This window comes from Macaca mulatta, chromosome 7 (genome assembly GCF_049350105.2).
Source record: "Macaca mulatta isolate MMU2019108-1 chromosome 7, T2T-MMU8v2.0, whole genome shotgun sequence".
NCBI lineage: Eukaryota > Metazoa > Chordata > Mammalia > Primates > Cercopithecidae > Macaca > Macaca mulatta.
Window position 1 is genome coordinate 166,081,062 of NC_133412.1, and position 18,179 is coordinate 166,099,240.

At 40.3% G+C, this 18,179-nt stretch overlaps 1 protein-coding gene across 5 annotated transcripts in view; it reads left to right on the forward strand.

Moving 5' to 3' along the window:
- Positions 1–15,064, forward strand: part of GOLGA5 (golgin A5) — a 47,008-nt gene extending 31,944 nt beyond the window's left edge. For 2 of the 5 annotated variants that reach the window (XM_077937824.1, XM_028850242.2), the window contains exons 10-13: positions 7,751–7,976; positions 10,015–10,120; positions 12,120–12,183; positions 14,497–14,960. In XM_077937824.1, the coding sequence (XP_077793950.1) occupies positions 7,751–7,976; positions 10,015–10,120; positions 12,120–12,183; positions 14,497–14,577 (477 nt within the window). In that variant the 3' untranslated portion in view covers positions 14,578–14,960. 5 annotated transcript variants of the gene reach the window in all.
- The last annotated feature ends 3,115 nt before the right edge of the window (positions 15,065–18,179 follow it).

An 18,179-nucleotide genomic window follows, 5' to 3' on the forward strand; every position in this document is an offset into this window, starting at 1 on the left:
TGGTTTAATCCTTAAACATTTCTATATTTGCTAAATATTTATTGAGTACCTACTGTATCTGAAGTATTGCACCATTTTTGTTAATCAAGAATTAGGCCAGGTGAGGTAGTTCATGCTTGAAATCCCAGCACTTTGGGAGACCAAGTCAGGAGGACTGCTTAAGCTCAGCAGTTTGAGCAATATAGTGAGACCTTGTCGCTACAAAAAATAAAAAAAGTAGGTGTGGTGGCACACACCTGTAGTCCCAGCTACTCAGAGGCTGATATGAGAGGATCACTTGAGCCTGGGACGTCAAGGCTGCAGTGAGCTCTCAGTGCACCACTACACTCCACCTTGAGTGACAGAGTGAGACCCTGTCTCAAAAAAAAAAAAAAAATTAACCATAGCGTGGCTTATGCCTGTAGTCCTAACTACTTGGGAGGCTGAGGCAGGGAGATCACTTGAGGTCAGGAGTTCAAGATCAGCCTGGGCAACATAGTGAGACCCTCATCTCTAAAAAATATTTTTAATTAGGTACATGGTGGCATGTACCTGTAAGTCCCAGCTACTTGGGAGGCTAAGACATGAGGGTCACATGAGCCCAGGAGTTCAAGGCTGCAGTGAGCTGTGATCACCCCACTGTACTCTAGCATGGGCAGCAGAGAGAGACTTTGTTTCTTAAAAAGAAAGAACGAACCATAGGAAGATTTCTCTTAAAGGTTTTTCATCAAATTAGAAGAGAGAAAAACCTTTCTCCCATAGAATTAAGTTAACTTGTACAATTTGAAAAGAGATCAGCATCTTAATACATTGTCAAAAAAAAAAAATCACACATTGGAGTGAGTTAAGATTTATTCTGAATGCACAATAAAGAATTATGCTTATCATATTACTTTTGGGCTTTCTGCATGTAAGTTGAAAAAAAAATAGGTTGCCAGTTTGAATATTTTTTCATTTTTCGCGCCTGTAATCCCAGCACTTTGGGAGGCCAAGGTGGGCAGAACACTTGAGGCCAGGAGTTCAAGACCAGCCAGGCCAACATAGCAAAACCCTGTCTCTACTGAAAATACAAAAAAATTAACTGGGCATGTGGTGCGGACCTGTAATCCCAGCTACTTGGGAGGCTGAGACAGGAGAATCACTTGAACCCAGAAGGCAGAGTTTGCAGTAAGCCAAGATTGTGCCACTACACTCCAGTCTAGCCAGACTCTATCTCAAAAAAAAGAAAATATTCCATGGGAGTAGATGAAAACATACAGAGAAAAACATGAACCTTTATTTTTATCCCCTAATTAGACTTGTAAAGTTACCAAAAATTAATTTGAGATGATGCTAAGCTCTAAGCTATAAAGCGTCTAGGAGAAAGTATAGGAGAATCGTGCAATTTTCAGGCTGACAGATTTCTTAGAGAAGATACAAAAAGCACTAACTGTAGAAGAAAATGATAAATTGCTATTCATAAAAATTAAAATTTTCTTCTCTTCAAAAGACATCATTATAAAAATGAAAACAGGTAAGCCACAGACTGGGAGATAATATTTACTCTCTCTATACATATACATATATCTGATAAAGGATTTATAACCAGGATAAGCACTCTTAATAATAAGGTACACAGCAATTTCTTTTAAATAGGTAAAAGACTTGAATAGACCCTTCCAAAAAGAAGAAAAAAGCACACTTTGTTTTATTGCATTTCTCTTTATTGCAGTTTGCAAATACTGCATTTTTACCAAATTGAAAGTTTATGGCAACCCTGCATCAAGCAAGTCTATCCACACCATTTTTCCAACAGCATATGATCATTTCATGTCTGTGTCACATTTTGGTAATTGTCACAATATTTCTGATTTTTTTACTATATCTGTTGTGGTGATCTGTGATCAGTGACCTTTCATGTAACTATTATAATTGTATTTGGGGCACTACAAATTGCACCCACATAAGACAGTGAACTTAATCCATAAATGTGTGTGTTCTGACAGCTCCATCAACTGGCCATTCCCACATCTCTTTCCCTGTCCTCAGGCCTTTCTAGTCTTTGAGACACAGCAATATTGAAATTAGGCCAATTAATAAATCTACAATGGCCTCTAGGTGTTCAAGTGAAAGGAAGAGTCACATGTTTCTCACATTAAGTGAAAAGCTGGAAGTGATTAAGCTTAGTGAGGAAGGTATGTCAAAAGGCAAGATAGGCCAAAGACTAGGCCTATTGCACAAGTTAGCCAAGTTTTAAATGCAAAGGAAAAGTTCTTGAAGGAAATTAAAAGTGCTGCTCTAGTGAACACACGAATGATAAGAAAGCCAAACAGCCTTATTGCTGACAAGGAGAAAGTTTGAGTGGCCTGGATAGATCAAACCAGCCACAATGTTCCTTTAAGCCAAAGCCTAATCCAGAGCAAGGCCCTAACTTTCTTCAATTCTATGAAGGCTAAGAGAGGTGAGGAAGCTGCAGAAGAGAAGTTTGAAGCTAGCAGAGATTTGGTTTATAAGGCATAAGGAAAGAAGCCATCTCCTAAATGTAAAAATGCAAAGTGAAGCAGCAAGTGCTAATGGAGAAATTGGTTATCTGGGAAAGAAAGAACCATAGAAAGATTTATCTTAAAGGTTTTTCATCAAATTAGAAGAGAGGAAAACCTTTCTCCCATAGAATTAAGTTAACTTACACAATTTGAAAAGAGATCAGCATCTTAATACATTGCCAAAAAAAAAAAAAAAAATCACACATTGGAGTGAGTTAAGATTTATTCTGAATGTACAATAAAGAAGTTATCTGGGAGATCTAGCTAAGATCATTGATGAAAATGGCTGCACTAAACAATAGATTTTCAGTGTAGATGAAACAGCCTTCTATTGGAAGAAAATGCTATCTAGGACTTTCATAGCTGGAGAGGAGAAATCAATGCCTGGATTCAAAGCTTCAGAGGACAGGCTGACTGTCTTGTTAGGGGCTCCTGCTGCTGGTGACTTTGAGTTAAAGCCAGTGCTCATTTACAATTCTGCAAATCCTAAGACTCTTAAGAATGATGCTCAATCTGTGCTGCCTGTGCTCTGTACAGGGAACAACAAAGCCTGGGTGACAGCACATCTGTTCACAGCATGGTTTATTGAGTATTTTAAGCTCACTGTTGAGACCTACTGCTCAGAATGAAAGATTCCTTTTAAAATATTACTGCTTATTGACAACACTCCTCGTCACCCAAGAACTCTAATAGAGTACAAGGAGATTAGTGTTGTTTTCATACCTGCTAATACAGTATCCATTTGGCAGCCCAAGGTATAATTTTGACTTTCAGGTCTCATTATTTAATTAAATTAATTAACTTTCTTATTTTTATTTCTCGAGACAGAGCCTGATTCTGTTGCCCAGACTGGAGTACAGTGGCCTGATCTCAGCTCACTGCAACCTCTGCCTCTTGGGTTTAAGCAGTTCTTGTGCCTGAGTCTCCCAAGTAACTGGGATTACTGGTGTGTGCCACCACAGCGGGCTAATTTTTGTATTTTTGGTAGAGATGGGGTTTTGCCATGTTGGCCAGGTTGGTCTCGAACTCCTGGCCTCAAGCAATCCACCTGCCTCATCCTCCCAAAGTTCTGGGATTACAGGCATGAGCCACTGCACCTGACCAGTTAATTTGAGACAAGGTCCCACTCTGTCACCCAGGCTGGAATGCAGTGATGTGATTTTGGCTCACTGTAACCTCCACCTCCTGGGCTCACGTGATCCTTCAACCTCAGTTTCCTGAGTGGCTGGGATTACAAGTGTAAGCTACCACGCCTGGCTAATTTTGTTTATTGTTTGTAGAAATTAGGTCGCACTATGTTCCCCAGGCTGGTCTCAAACTCCTAGGCTCAAGTAATCCTCCCCACTCAGCCTCCCAGAGTGCCTAGATTACAGGAGTGAGCCACCGTGCCTGGTGAGTCTTATCGCTTATGACATACTTTTTATAAGGCTATTACTGCCATAGATTCCTCAATTGGATCTTGAGGCACAGTCAATTGAGAACCTTCTGGAAAGGATTCACTACACTAGATGCCATTAAGAACATTTGTGATTCATGGGAGGAGGCCAAAATATCAACATTAACAGGAGTGTGGAAGAAACTGATTCCAACCCTCAAGGATGGCTTTGAGGAGTTCAAGACTTCATTGAAGGAAGTAATTGCACATGTGGTAGAAATAGCCAGAGAACTAGAATTAGAAATGGAGCCTGAAGATGTGGCTAAATTGCTGCAATCTCATTATACAATTTGAACAGATGACGAGTTGCTTCTTACTGATGAGCTAATAAAGTGGTTTCTTAAGATGGAATACACTTTTGGTGAAGATCCTGTGAACATTGTTGAAATGACAGCAAAGAATTTAGAATACTACATTAACTTAGTTGATGAAGCAGTGGCAGGGTTTGAAAGGATTGACTCCAGTTTTGAAAGAAGTTCTACTGTGAGTAAAATGCTATCAAGCATCATTACATGCTACTGGGAAATCTTTCATGAAAGGAAGAATCCATCAATGTGACAAACTTTGTTGTTATCTTATTTTAAGAAATTACCACATCCACCCCAGCCTTCAGCAGCCACCATTCTGATCAGTCAGCAGCCATCAACATCAAGGCAAGACTCTCCATCAACAAAAAGATTAGGACTCACTGAAGGCTCAAATGATGGTTAGCGTGTTTATTTAAAGCAAGCTTGGTCCGGGCGTAGTGGTTCACACCTGTAATCCCAGCACTTTGGGAGGCTGAGGCGGGTGGATCATCTGAGGTCAGGAGTTCAAGACCAGCCTGACCAGCATGGTGAAACCCCGTCTCTACTAAAAATACAAAATTAGCCAGGCATGGTGGCAGGCACCTGTAATCCCAGCTACTCAGGAGGCTGAGGCAGGAGAATCGCTTGAACCCAAGAGGCAGAGGTTTCAGTGAGCCAAGATCATACCTTCGCACTCCAGCCTGGGCGGCAGAGTGAAACTCCGTCTCAAAAAAAAAAAAAGCAAACTTGTCCGACCCATAGTCAGCCCAACACAAATTCGTAAACTTAAATCATTATGAGATTTTTTTGTGATTTTTTTTTTTTTTAGCTCATCAGCTATCATTAGTGTTAGTGTATTTTATGTGTGGCCCAAGATAATTCTTCCACTGTGGCCCAGGAAAGCCAAAAGATTGGACATCCCTGATTTAAAATATGCACATTGTTATTTTAGACATAATGCTACTGCACTCTTAATACACTAGAGTATATTGTAAATACAGCTTTTTGTTGTTGTTGTTTTTTGGAGACAGGATACTGCTCTGTCACCTGGGCTGGAGTGCAGTGGTGCGATGGCAGCTCACTGCAGCCTCGACCTCCCAGGCTCTAGTGGTCCTCCCACCTCAGCCCCCCGAGGAGCTGGGACTATAGGCATGTGCCACCACACTCGGCTAATTTGTAAAATTTTTGTAGAGGTGGGGTCTTAATATGTTGCCCAAGCTGGTTTTGAATTCCTGGACTCAAGCAGTCCTACCTTGACCTCCCAAAGTGCTGGAATTACACACATGAGTCACCACACCTGGCCTAAATATAACTTTTATATGCACTGAGAAACCAAAAAATTCATGTGACTGACTTTATTGCAATATTCACTTTATTTCAGTGGACCAAACCCATATTATCTCTGAGGTGTGCCTGTATATGAATGATGAAATAAGCATGTGAATAGGTGCTCAGAGTCATCACTAAGGTATACTACCACACACCCACTAGAATGGCTGAAATGGAAAAGATTGGCAGTAGCACGTGTTGGTGAGGATGTGGTGCAGCTGGAACTCTCACCCACTGCTGGTAGAAGTGCACAGCAGCACAACCACTTTGGAAAACTGGCTATTTCTGATAAGGCTAACATACATCTAACCTGTGACCTCAGGTACTTACCCAGTGTAAATGAAGACGTATGACCACAAGAAGACTTGTACATGAATATTTATAACATGCTTGTTCATAAATAGCCCAAATTGGAAACAACCCAAATGTCTATCAGCCCCTAATGGATAAACAAATTGCAAACCATTCGGCAAACTAACACAACTCAGATGAATTTTTTTTTTTTAAGCCATATGCAAAAGGATTCATACTGTGTGATTCCACTCATAAGAAATTCAAGAACAGGCAAAACTAAATTCTGGTAATAGAAATCAGAATAGTGGTTGTCTAGGGTAATGGAAATATTCTTTGTTTTGATCTGGATGTTGGCTATACCGTCAAACATTTGTCACAATTCATTTTATGCTTAATACCTGGGTATTTCACTATATAGATTTTACCTTGATTAAAAAATCTTGAAGTATGTTGATTAGGGGATCATAGTACAATCCTAAAATTGAGCATTCTTTTAAAAATAGTAAACTTTAGTTTATACTGAAATTCCATCTGGTTATTTGTTATGGTGTGCTTAATTTGTGGGGAGTGTTGTAAAGAATTCGTAAGAAAGGAAGCTAATTTTTTAAGTGCCTGCCATATGACAGGTAGCATGTTAGGTGTTTTATATGTTAATTTAAGTAAGCATCGTATCCATGAACAAGGAAACAGGCTCAGATTTAATAGCTTTCCCAAGATATTGTAGCTAGGAAATGTCAGAGCTGGGGTTTTAAACTTAGATCAAACTTTTTTCAAACCTGTATTGATGTAGACAATGATTCTTACCCACATGAAGCTGACTTACAGTTTCATTGAGGAGGCAGAATTGACTCCCATAAAACAGCGTTATCGGAGTGACTGATAAATACCAAGACACTTACCAAGAAGGCTAAGATTAACCTGGGCTAGAGTGATTGGAGAAGACTTCAATAAAGAGTATGAAGTATGTTGATTAGGGGATCACAGTGCAATATTAAAATGGAGCATTCTTTTTTAAGTAGTAAATCTTAGTTTATATTCAATATAATTCCATCTGGTAGTTATTTGTTGTGGTGTGCTGAATTTGTGGGGAGTGCTGTAAGGGATTTATAAGAAAGAAAGGCAGGTGGAGCCTAGGTAAGAGAAGAGGACTGTTTCCAAATAGAGGAAACGTGGCCGGCAAAGCAGAGGCTGGATGAGAGTAGAGGGAGATGGTGACAGACATAGACACTACCAGATAGAACATGGAACGAAGGAAGTCGTTAAGTACCAACTTTCAACCAGAGCCTCCTAGGACAACTATCATTTACTGTCCCTAAATACCATGTGCAACAGGTGCTGTCATCTTCATGTACAGATGAGGAAACAGATTCAGAGAAGTACAGCAATTTACCCGAAGTCAAATAGCTTGAAAATTGCAGAGCAGAGATGAAAACCTCAGAGTGTGATCTTTGCACTGCACCATAACTGTTGAATGATGGAGGCTTTTGAATCCCCATTGAAAAGTATGGATTGTGTCCTCTAAACCCATGCTTTGAAATATTTTGACTGTGTTGCCTCAGTAAGAAATACAGTTTACATCCTGTCTCAATACTCACATGCACTTACATGTGCAAAACCGAAACAGGAGTTTCACAAAATTACACTTTTATATACTATGTGTTACATAAATATCAGAATATGTCCCATTCTATTCTGTTGCATTTTTTTAGATGCCGATTTTGACCCACCAAATTGATTTCATGACCCCACTGTTTTTGAAAATCACTTCTGTAGACATTGAGTCAGTATAGAGTTTAGAGAAATCCATGAATGCCACAGTTTACCTATGAAAATGTAGTAGTGTGATTTCTGTATTATAGGACTTTCATTTTATGTAACAATTTTGTGAACACTTTCTCTTTCAGCTTACCAATAAAACTTTAAGCAATAGCAGTCAGTCTGAATTAGAAAATCGACTCCACCAGCTAACAGAGACTCTCATCCAGAAACAGACCATGCTGGAGAGTCTCAGCACAGAAAAGAACTCGCTGGTCTTTCAACTGGAGCGCCTCGAACAGCAGATGAACTCCACCTCTGGAAGTAGTAGTAATGGGTCCTCGATTAATATGTCTGGAATTGACAATGGTGAAGGTAACCATAAAAGGAATCTCAAAAGAATATTTCATTCAAACATGGTTTTGAAAAATTACAGAAAGACCATTTTTATTTGAAAGAAAGTTCATCCAATGAAGGGCTCAATTTTCCATGCACTATTTAGTATTGTTGTTAGTGAACCAGATAATGGACTAGTTAATATTCCTCACTGGTATTAGACTTGGGGAAAATAGTCTGAGGATTGATAATTATATTGAAATGTCTGAGATACTTAAGAAGATGATGCTGATAAGGCGAGGAGTTCAGTAGAGAGGAGCTTTCAGGACACTTGAAACAAGATTTGCTTTAATAATCTTCCAGTAAATAGTTACGAGTATTAGAGCTAATACCTGGTGCACATAACCATATCTGTGCTCTATAATTTTAATAAAGAAATCTATTGATTCCCAACATATGTAATAAAAATAATGTGTAAGATAGTATAAGCATCAACAGATCAGATTTTTAATCTTGGAACTTCATAAAGTCTACAAATTGTCATTCAGCAAATTTCTCAGTTCTTTGGCTTTAAGTTATTTCTTTTAACAAAAAAAAATTGTTTAAGAGATACTGGGTGCCAGGTATGGGGATGGCATTGTAATTTAAATAGGGTGGGCAGGGAAGACCTCACCGAAAAGTTTCACTGCTTTAAAGTCCCAAAAGAGGTAAGATAGTGAACAATGAGGAGGCATAGAAAAAACTTTTCCAGGCAGAAAGAGCAGGCACAAAGGCCCTGAGGCAGGCATGTTCCTGGCATGTTTCAGGAACAACAAGGAGGCTAGGGCCTCTGTAGACTGAGTGGAGATGACACTTGTGTAAGAGGAATCCAGAGAGCTTGGAGTAGGCTGTTGAGGCCCATATGGGGACGTTTACTCTGAATGAGGTAGGAAGCCATTGAAGGATCTTGAGAGGGGGGACTGATCTGACTTGCACTTTAATAGGCTGCCTCTGACTACTGTGTCAAGAATAGACTGCAAAGGGCTAAAAGTGGAATCAGGGAGACAGGGCGAGAGGAGGCCAGAGGTGGGTGGGTGGGTATCCATTGCAGTAATCCATGTGAGAGATGGTAGTCTAGAACTGAGTGGGATTGTGAGGGTGGACTGAGAATTTTTTTTAAAGGTGAGCTGACAGAATATGCTGGCAGATCAGATACAGAGTTTGAGAGAAAGGAGTCCAGGGTTTTGGCCTGAGCAGATGGAAGGATTGGAATTGTGATGTCCTGAGACAGGGAAATGGCAGCTGAGGCAGGTTGACAGCTAAGGCAAGAACTCCAAATTGTAGTGTCAGGCAGGCTTTGGGGTGCCTGTTAGACATCCAGATGGAAGTGAATAGGCAGTTGGATGAGTCTGGCAGGGGATGAAGCCTCTGGGCTGGAGTACACATTTGGGAGTCCTCTGCTTCATGGAGAGACCACCTGGCCTCACTCCTCCTCGCACAGGAACAGAGGGCCCATTAACACTTAGTATTTGTAAATTTCTTAATTTTTGCTAAAATCATTTTCTTATTTAAAAAAATTTTCTTGTTGTGGATACGGACGTTTAAACGTTTATGTCATCAGATTTACCTGTCCTTTATAGTTTCATCTACTTTGGGGTGATGCTTAGAAAGTTGCCCTTGAAAATTTCTTCCACATGTGGCCGGGCGCGGTGGCTCAAGCCTGTAATCCCAGCACTTTGGGAGGCCGAGACAGGTGGATCACGAGGTCAGGAGATCGAGACCATCCTGGCGAACACCGTGAAACCCCGTCTCTACTAAAAAATACAAAAAACTAGCCGGGCGAGGTGGCGGGCGCCTGTAGTCCCAGCTACTCGGGAGGCTGAGGCAGGAGAATGGCGTAAACCTGGGAGGCGGAGCTTGCAGTGAGCTGAGATCTGGCCACTGCACTCCAGCCCGGGCTACAGAGCGAGACTCCGTCTCAAAAAAAAAAAAAAAAAAAAGAAAATTTCTTCCACATGTAATCCAGTGTATTTCCTATTATAATTGTCTTAGTTAATTTTTATGTCAGTACACTAATTTTTTTTTTTTATTTAAACAGGCACTCGTCTGCGAAATGTTCCTGTTCTTTTTAATGACACAGAAACTAATCTGGCAGGAATGTATGGAAAAGTTCGCAAAGCTGCTAGTTCAATCGATCAGTTTAGGTAAGCACAGCCAGTAGGGATGAGTGATGGACCATCAGCTGTTTTTATGTTTTTCAGGGCTTCAATCACAGTGACTCCCATCAGGCAGAGTCTATATTTAAAGTGACTTACTCCTTTCATGAGATTTCAGTGTCAAGAAATTATGTCAAGGGGCTGCCAATGCCTACATTTTATTGAAGATTAACCCTGACTTGTGTCTCTTCTTTCTATAATAAGTTCTATTTTTAAAAACTTCATTAGATTTTATTGAGAAAGCCTCTGCTTCATGTAAAAGTATCCATTTGAATGGTTTATCCCAGAATTTTATCATGTGATTAGAATAAAAGATGCTATTATATATAACTGAACAGTAATCATGGTATTATATATTTTATATAGATAACAAAATTTATGTTTATATGTAAGTTTTTATATTAGCAGACATCTGCCTTATCAAAAAAAATACTTTAATAGTTTACATATAGCCTTGATAAGGTTCTTGTCCAAATAACCTACTGTGCCTTTTTTCTTTGTAGTGTTTATAATGAAAAGTTTTAATGAATTATGGCATAATCTTTTTATACCTTTTTGTGTCAGAATTGAGCTGTTGTATTAAAAATAAGAAGAATGATATACCAAGATGACTGAAGCCTCAGAAATAGGGTGCCACAGCCATTATCTCCAAATCAAGCACATCTAGTTCAACTATTCATTTGTTCAACATACATAGTTGTTTGAGAACCTGTGTGCAAGACATTGTGCTAGTGGCAATGAAAGAAGCAGAAAAAGGGGTATTTGCTTCTACATGTACCTGTTTTGATAGGGAAAAAATGTTGCAGAGGCATAATAGGTCTGGACAGTATATTGCTTCCACACTATTTATTCGAATGCATGAGTTTTTATAGTTTTGTACCTTTTAGAAGCATGTATCTGTGCAAAAGCTTCTAGATTGCTATTTACAGGTTAATGCCAACCAGACTCTTTCTTTCCCCAGTCACATAGTTGGCACCCACCTTATCTTTCGTAACTTCTTCTTTTTTTTTTTTTTTTTTTTTTTTGAGACGGAGTCTCGCGCGGTCACCCAGGCTGGAGTGCAGTGGCCGGATCTCAGCTCACTGCAAGCTCCGCCTCCCAGGTTCACGCCATTCTCCTGCCTCCGCCTCCCGAGTAGCTGGGACTACAGGCGTCCGCCACCTCGGCCGGCTAGTTTTTTGTATTTTTTAGTAGAGACGGGGTTTCACCGTGTTAACCAGGATGGTCTCGATCTCCTGACCTCGTGATCCGCCCGTCTCGGCCTCCCAAAGTGCTGGGATTACAGGCTTGAGCCACCGCGCCCGGCCCGTAACTTCTTTAATTCCACTAAAAAAGATTTAGACTGGGTGCGGTCGCTCACGTCTGTAATCCCACCACTTTGGGAGGCTGAGGCAGGCGGATCACCTGAGGTCAGGAGTTTGAGAGCAGCCTGGCCAACATGGTGAAACCTTGTCTCTACTAAAAATACAAAAAAATTAGCCAGGTGTGGTAATAGCGGCATGCCTGTAATCCCAGCTACTCGGGAGGCTGAGGCTGGAGAATTGCTTGAACCCAGGAAGCGGAGGTTGCAGTGGGCAGAGATCGTGCCATTGCACTCCAGCCTGGGCGACAAGAGTGAAACTCTGTCTCAAAAAAAAAAAACAAAACAAAGATTTAGAGAGGGATCAAGTTTGCCTCCTACAATTGTGGCCCTAGAATTAAGAGAAATACCTGTGCTGAAGTTTTAACAGCCAAGCCCCAAATAATGATAAGGGCATTTTATCATTTCTATATTACTATTTCTATATTACTATTTCTGTGACATTTCTATATTACTATTTCAAGTAATCATTTAACAATCTGCTATAAAAATTATTCTTCTGTGGTAGCCACATAGTTTAAATGAGTGAAATTTATCAACATCATTAGATATTGCCAGAGGAAGATTTGTTTTGAGTGTGACTCTCTTCTCCTCTCTCCTCTCTCCCCCATACCTGTGTCTGCACAGTATTCGCCTGGGAATTTTTCTCCGAAGATACCCCATAGCGCGAGTTTTTGTAATTATATATATGGTAAGTAAACTTGTTTGAATAAACAATGCTGCATTTGATTTTTAACTAGTTTTTTTTTTTTTTTTTTTTTTTTTGAGACGGAGTCTCACTCTGTCACCCAGGCTGGAGTGCAGTGGCCGGATCTCAGCTCACTGCAAGCTCCGCCTCCCGGGTTCACGCCATTCTCCTGCCTCAGCCTCCCGTGTAGCTGGGACTACAGGCGCCCGCCTCCTCGCCCGGCTAGTTTTTTGTATTTTTTAGTAGAGACGGGGTTTCACCGTGTTCGCCAGGATGGTCTCGATCTCCTGACCTCGTGATCCGCCCGTCTCGGCCTCCCAAAGTGCTGGGATTACAGGCTTGAGCCACCGCGCCCGGCCTTTTTTTTTTTTTTTTTTTTTGGCTGCTGATCTTATTGATGTTTTAGCAATCAATTTTTTTTTTGAAACAGGGTCTGGCTCTTGTGCCAAGGCTGGAGTGCAGTGGTGCGATCTTGGCTTACTGCTGCCTCTACCTCCCAGGCTCAAGCCATCCTCCCACCTTTGCCTCCTAAGTAGCTGGGACTGCAGGCATGCACCACCACGTCCAGCTAAGTTTTGTATTTTTTGTAGAGATAGGGTTTCACCATGTTGCCCAGGATGGTCTCAAACTTCTGGGCTCAAGTGATCCTCCACCTTGGCCTTCCAAAGTGCTGGGACTACAGGCATGCGCCACTGCACCCAGCCAGCAGACAGTTTGGAAAGAGAGAACTCAGTTTTAGTAATTAAGATTTCTTTTGGTAGAGTATAAATTGACAATTCATTATGTCTAGAATATAAATTCCTCAAAGACTCTTCCTACAAATGAAATTAACTTAAATGCAGTCTAATAGTTACCTCCATTTTAAAGCCCTTCTAATGATAAAAACAATTTGAATACAAAACAGTTTTTTATCTTGATGTTGTACAGTTGCTTTAATTGTTTTCATGGGTTTTGCTTTATTTTCTAAAAGAGCCTCAAGGTTGATTTACTTTCTCCCAGATTTCTTGCCTCTAGTAAAATGGTTATGGTAGTTTGGATGCCATTTCGCATGTACTGTGTGCCTAAGAAGGCTACTATTTGGAGTGGGTATGTCTAAAAGTAGTTGGGTTGAATTAAGATGGGCTGTTTTCTTGAAAAGAAACTTCTTTAAAATGAAATGAAATTTCTTTTCTTTAAAAAGAAATTTCTCTGTGATCCACTAGAGGGAAGAGTTATTCCTTTAAATAACAGGTTTTGTATTTTTGTTTTGTTTTGTTTTGTGTTCTGAGACTGAGTCTTGCTCTGTCACCCAGGCTGGAGTGCAGTGGCATGATCTTGGCTCACTGCAATCTCCACCTCCCGGGTTCAAGCGATGCTCCTGCCTCAGCTTCCTGAGTAGCTGGGGCTACAGGCACGCGCCACTGCACCCAGAGAATTTTTGTATGTTTAGGAGATGAGTTTTCACTATGTTGGCAATTTTTGTGTATTTAGGAGATGGGTTTTCACTCTGTTGGCCAAGCTGATCTCAAACTCCTGACCTCAAGTGATCTGCCCGCCGCAGCCTCCCAAAGTGCTGAGATTACAGGCATGAGCCACTGCACCTAGCATAATAACAAGTTTTTAAAAAGAAAAGCATGGGGAGTACAAAAAAATTGAATACTATCAGAAAGCATTCAGAATGTGCCCCAGAGGGGTTGATTTCCCAGGTGTTAGTGATTATGAGTAACACAGGCACTGTCATGAGGTAGTGCCCAGGAGATGTGATTTCTGGCACACTACAAAGTGGTGAGGCTTTGTAGTCCAGCCTGGGCGACAAGAACGAGTGGAATCTTGTATCATTTCAGTACTGCCATGAGGGAATTAAATTTGTCACTGTGGATCGTGTTCTGGGCCCTATGTCAGCCTCTGAAACCTGACACATTATTCCTGTCTAGAATATTTTCCCATCTCTTCTTCACCAAACATTGGTTAAACTCTCTTTCAAAATACCGACTATAACTGTTCTAAAAATGTTTTCTAACCAACTTCACGTGTATCTAGCAGTTTTAATCACTCTGCATTATATTCACCTGATTGATTATTTTGCATACACATGCATATTGTGAATGTGTTAAAGTTCAGGGCTTACTCCTCTCAACTGAATTCTGTAAGAGTAGCAAGTCTTTATTACCCTCCATTGCACTGAGCTCATTTAGTTGTTTCTTTCATTCATTCCTTCATGTGTCCCATAGGGGATACTGAGGCAGGTAAGACATAATGCCTGCCCTCGGTGTACAGTGGGCCTTTGGTAAAGATTGGTTTATTGGCTAATCCACAAATTGCTTTTTCTTTCTCTAGGCTTTGCTCCACCTCTGGGTCATGATTGTTCTGTTGACTTATACACCAGAAATGCACCACGACCAACCATATGGCAAATGAACCAAGCCCAGTTGTTGCAGTGATTGGTTGTCTTTTTGTAGACTTGGGATCTGCAAGAAGGCCAGTTGCCTAAAATTTCTGAGAACAGTGCACAAGATTATTTTATCACTATAAGCTTTTAACTTTTTAAGTTATTATACAAGTATTCTACCTAAATCTTCCTATTTCCTTTAAATGGTAAGAGTTTCTAAAACACAATAATTTAACAAGCTCAGCTCTGCTTTTTCTGAGTTCAGTGGTCCTAATATATATGTAGAGAAAGCTGCTGGGGTTGTTTATCTCTGTACAGACCATCTGTATGTTAGGTGACATTGATTATGGGTTATAATCAGGGAAACTAATTGTATTTAGTGACAAAAATAAAAAGTTTTCTTTTTTGATAATTCAGTCTGCTTTTGGATTTTCATATATTTAACTTTGCAAAGAGAGATTTACTTTTTACATGTTATAGGCCTGATTGGTGTAAATCTTTTTATAAATACATAAATAAAAGAAAAATGCGCATTTTTCTTTTCTAAAATAATGGTTTTTCATCCCCATTAAACAAGACCTTTCCAGGTGGACTTTAGTGTATAGAACCAGAAAGAAAGTAGCTGAAGTCACTTGTTAGTAATTCTTAGTGTTTGCCACTTCTTTCCAGTGGACGCTCCTGTCTTCCCCTTTCCATCTCCTTGTGCTGTCTTTCTTGGATTCTTACTCACTCACTCATTGACTTCCTCCTCCCTTTTTCCTTTTCTCCAGCCTATACATTGGGTTAGCTCATGATACTCATAACCCCTGCTTGTAGCATTTAGGTATCAAATCTGCCTTAGCAACCTGTGCTTTTTTAAGGTACTCTAGTGCAGAGATATTCTTCAAAATGAGACGTTTTGTTTGAAAATGTCCATTGTGTTGTCTCTTTTACATTGGGTCCAATGTATTATCTGTTTTGACTTTCATCTACATGTCTGAATTCTTTTTATTTTTTAAAGAGACAGAGTCTTACTCTGTCACCAAGGCTGGAGTTCAGTGGCACAATCATAGCTAGCTGCAGCCTCGAACTCTTGGACTCAAGTGATCCCCCGGCCTTAGGCTTCTGAGTAGCTGGGATTACAGGCTTGAGCTACCACACCCAGCAAAGAGCAGTTTTAAATTTTGAGGTGTCCAATTTGTCAGTTTTATAATTTTCTTGTTCATACTTTGTCTTCCTATCACAGAAACCTTTGCCTAACCCAAGGTTACGAAGATTTTCTCCTATCATTTCATCTAGAAATTTTATGCTTTTAGGTTTTCCATTTAAGTTTATGATCCATGTTGAATTAATTTTTATATCTATACATCCTCCAACTTGATTTAAACTTTCTCTTTTTTTTTTTTAACTTTTAGAAATGGGGTCTTACTGTGGCACCCAGGGTAGAGTGCAGGGGCACCATCATAGCTCACTGCAGCCGCAAACTCCTAGGCTTAGGCAGTCCTCCCACCTCAGCCTCAAAAGGAATTGTGACTACAGGCATGCACCACCACGCTTGGCTCATTATTTTTTTTCTTTCTTTTTTTTTTTTTGTAGAGATAGGGTCTCACTATGTTACCCAGATTGGTCTCAAACTCCTGGCCTCAAGCAGTCCTCCCACCTCGGCCTCCTAAGGTGTGGGAATTACAAGCGTAAGCCACTGTACGTGTCTGAATTCTTAAGTCGTTCTGTCACCCGGCTACTCTCTTCATAAGTAATTAATATATGTGGATCTTGGGCTGAGCAAGGGCTTAGTCCTTCCTATCAGGGGGAACATCTTGGGAGCAGTCTGCTTGGTGCCTCACTGAAAGCCTGACTGAAGTTTCTACTCTTTAAATGTGTCTCCATCATGACTTTAATTGACATAGGAGCCCTATAAATTCTTCAGAAGTTCTGGTACACTATTAGATGTGTATGTTTCTTATTTTTCATCAGAAAATGAAGTTTTAAAGGTCATCTTAAATATGTTTGGGCCTTTTTTTCCAACTTGGCATGGGTGAAAAATGCAGCAAGTTCCCCATCATATGAAAGCAGATGTTGGGATTGGAGGTACAGGCACATGACTAAGTCTGTCTAGGACTTATGGCACAGTCTTACTCAGGTGTGGTAGCCCATTACTGTCTAAGCTGTTAAGTCAGGGCTGCTCTCAAACAGAATAGAGTAACAGTTTAGTCTTGTGAATATATTTTATTTTATTCTATTCTATTCTATTTATTTTATTTATTTATTTAATTTTATATTTTATTTTATTTTATTGTTTTATTTTATTTTTTATTATTTTTGAGACAGAGTCCCACATTATCTAGGCTGGAGTGCAGTGTTACGATCTTGGCTCACTGCACCTTCCACCTCCTGGGTTCAAGCGATTCTCCTGCCTCATTCTCGCGAGCAGCTGGGATTATAGGCATGTGCTACCACGCCCAGCTAATTTTTGTATTTTTAGTAGAGCTGGGGTTTTACCACGTTGGCCAGGTTGGTCTCCAACTCCTGACCTCAGGTGATCTGCCCACCTCGACCTCCAAAAGTGCTGGGATTACAGGAGTGAGCCACCACGCCTGGCCTTGTTAATGTATTTTAAAGGTTTGGTATTTTTTCCCCTCTCTTCTGATTTGGAAATACTTCTGGAAAATGATTAAAACCAGGTTACAAACTTCAAACAGAAACAGCACATGCTTCATCATCAGGTATTGCCAGACTTTCCATCTCCGTGGATGTCCTCCTGGCTTTTGTTGAGCTGTCTCTAAGTCCTTCGTTCAGTCTTTAAACATTCTTGGCTTTGGAAATAGTTTGACAGCGTGCTTCCGGGACTGTTTTCTGCAGTTACTTAAATATTTAATTGGGTTTCAGTTTCAGGAATCTTGACTACTAACAAACTAGGCAGTTTTTTAAAGTGCTACCATTCACTTATCCTCAGATGACACAAAACTTTCTTGACCTAATTAAAGGGGTTGCATGAGAGCAGAGTTTTTTCCTTCTCAAATTGATGTATTTATTTAAAGACACTGTCAATTGTATGCATATATTTACACATACATATATATTATCAGAGCTCTTCTGCTTTTTATTTATAGTTGTCAATTGGAAAATAAGATTATTCTAAAATTTCCCTTTCTCTAGACTTTCTGCTTACTGAAAAACACCATTTTGGGCCAGGCGTGCTGGCTAACACTTGTAATCCTAGCACTTTGGGAGACTGAGGTGGGAGGATCGCTTGAGCTCAGGAATTTGAAACCAGCCTGGGTAACGTATTTTTAAAAAATAGAAAGAAAATGCCATATTTATTTCTATGGAACAAAAACTTCGAAGAAAAAGCATGGATTTTATTAAAATATGGTGGAAATAGGCTTTCCCTGTTAACCCTGTAAATGAGGGAAGAGAATGTCTGGTCAGGGCAGTTCAGCTTTACCTTAAAACTAAGACCCATCTCACCCTGTGGGGCAGGGAGGTGGAAGCTGCTTAAATGTGTCTTGCTGGACTCCAGCTCCCTGGTGTAAGAGGCCAGCTGAGTGTTGGAAAGGCTGGTATGGGTGTCTTGGTCTGGTCGGAAGTAGAAGGAAAGGACTGGTAAAGCCTCAGGGGTAGTTAAGGACTAAAGACCTAAGGGACCTCAGGC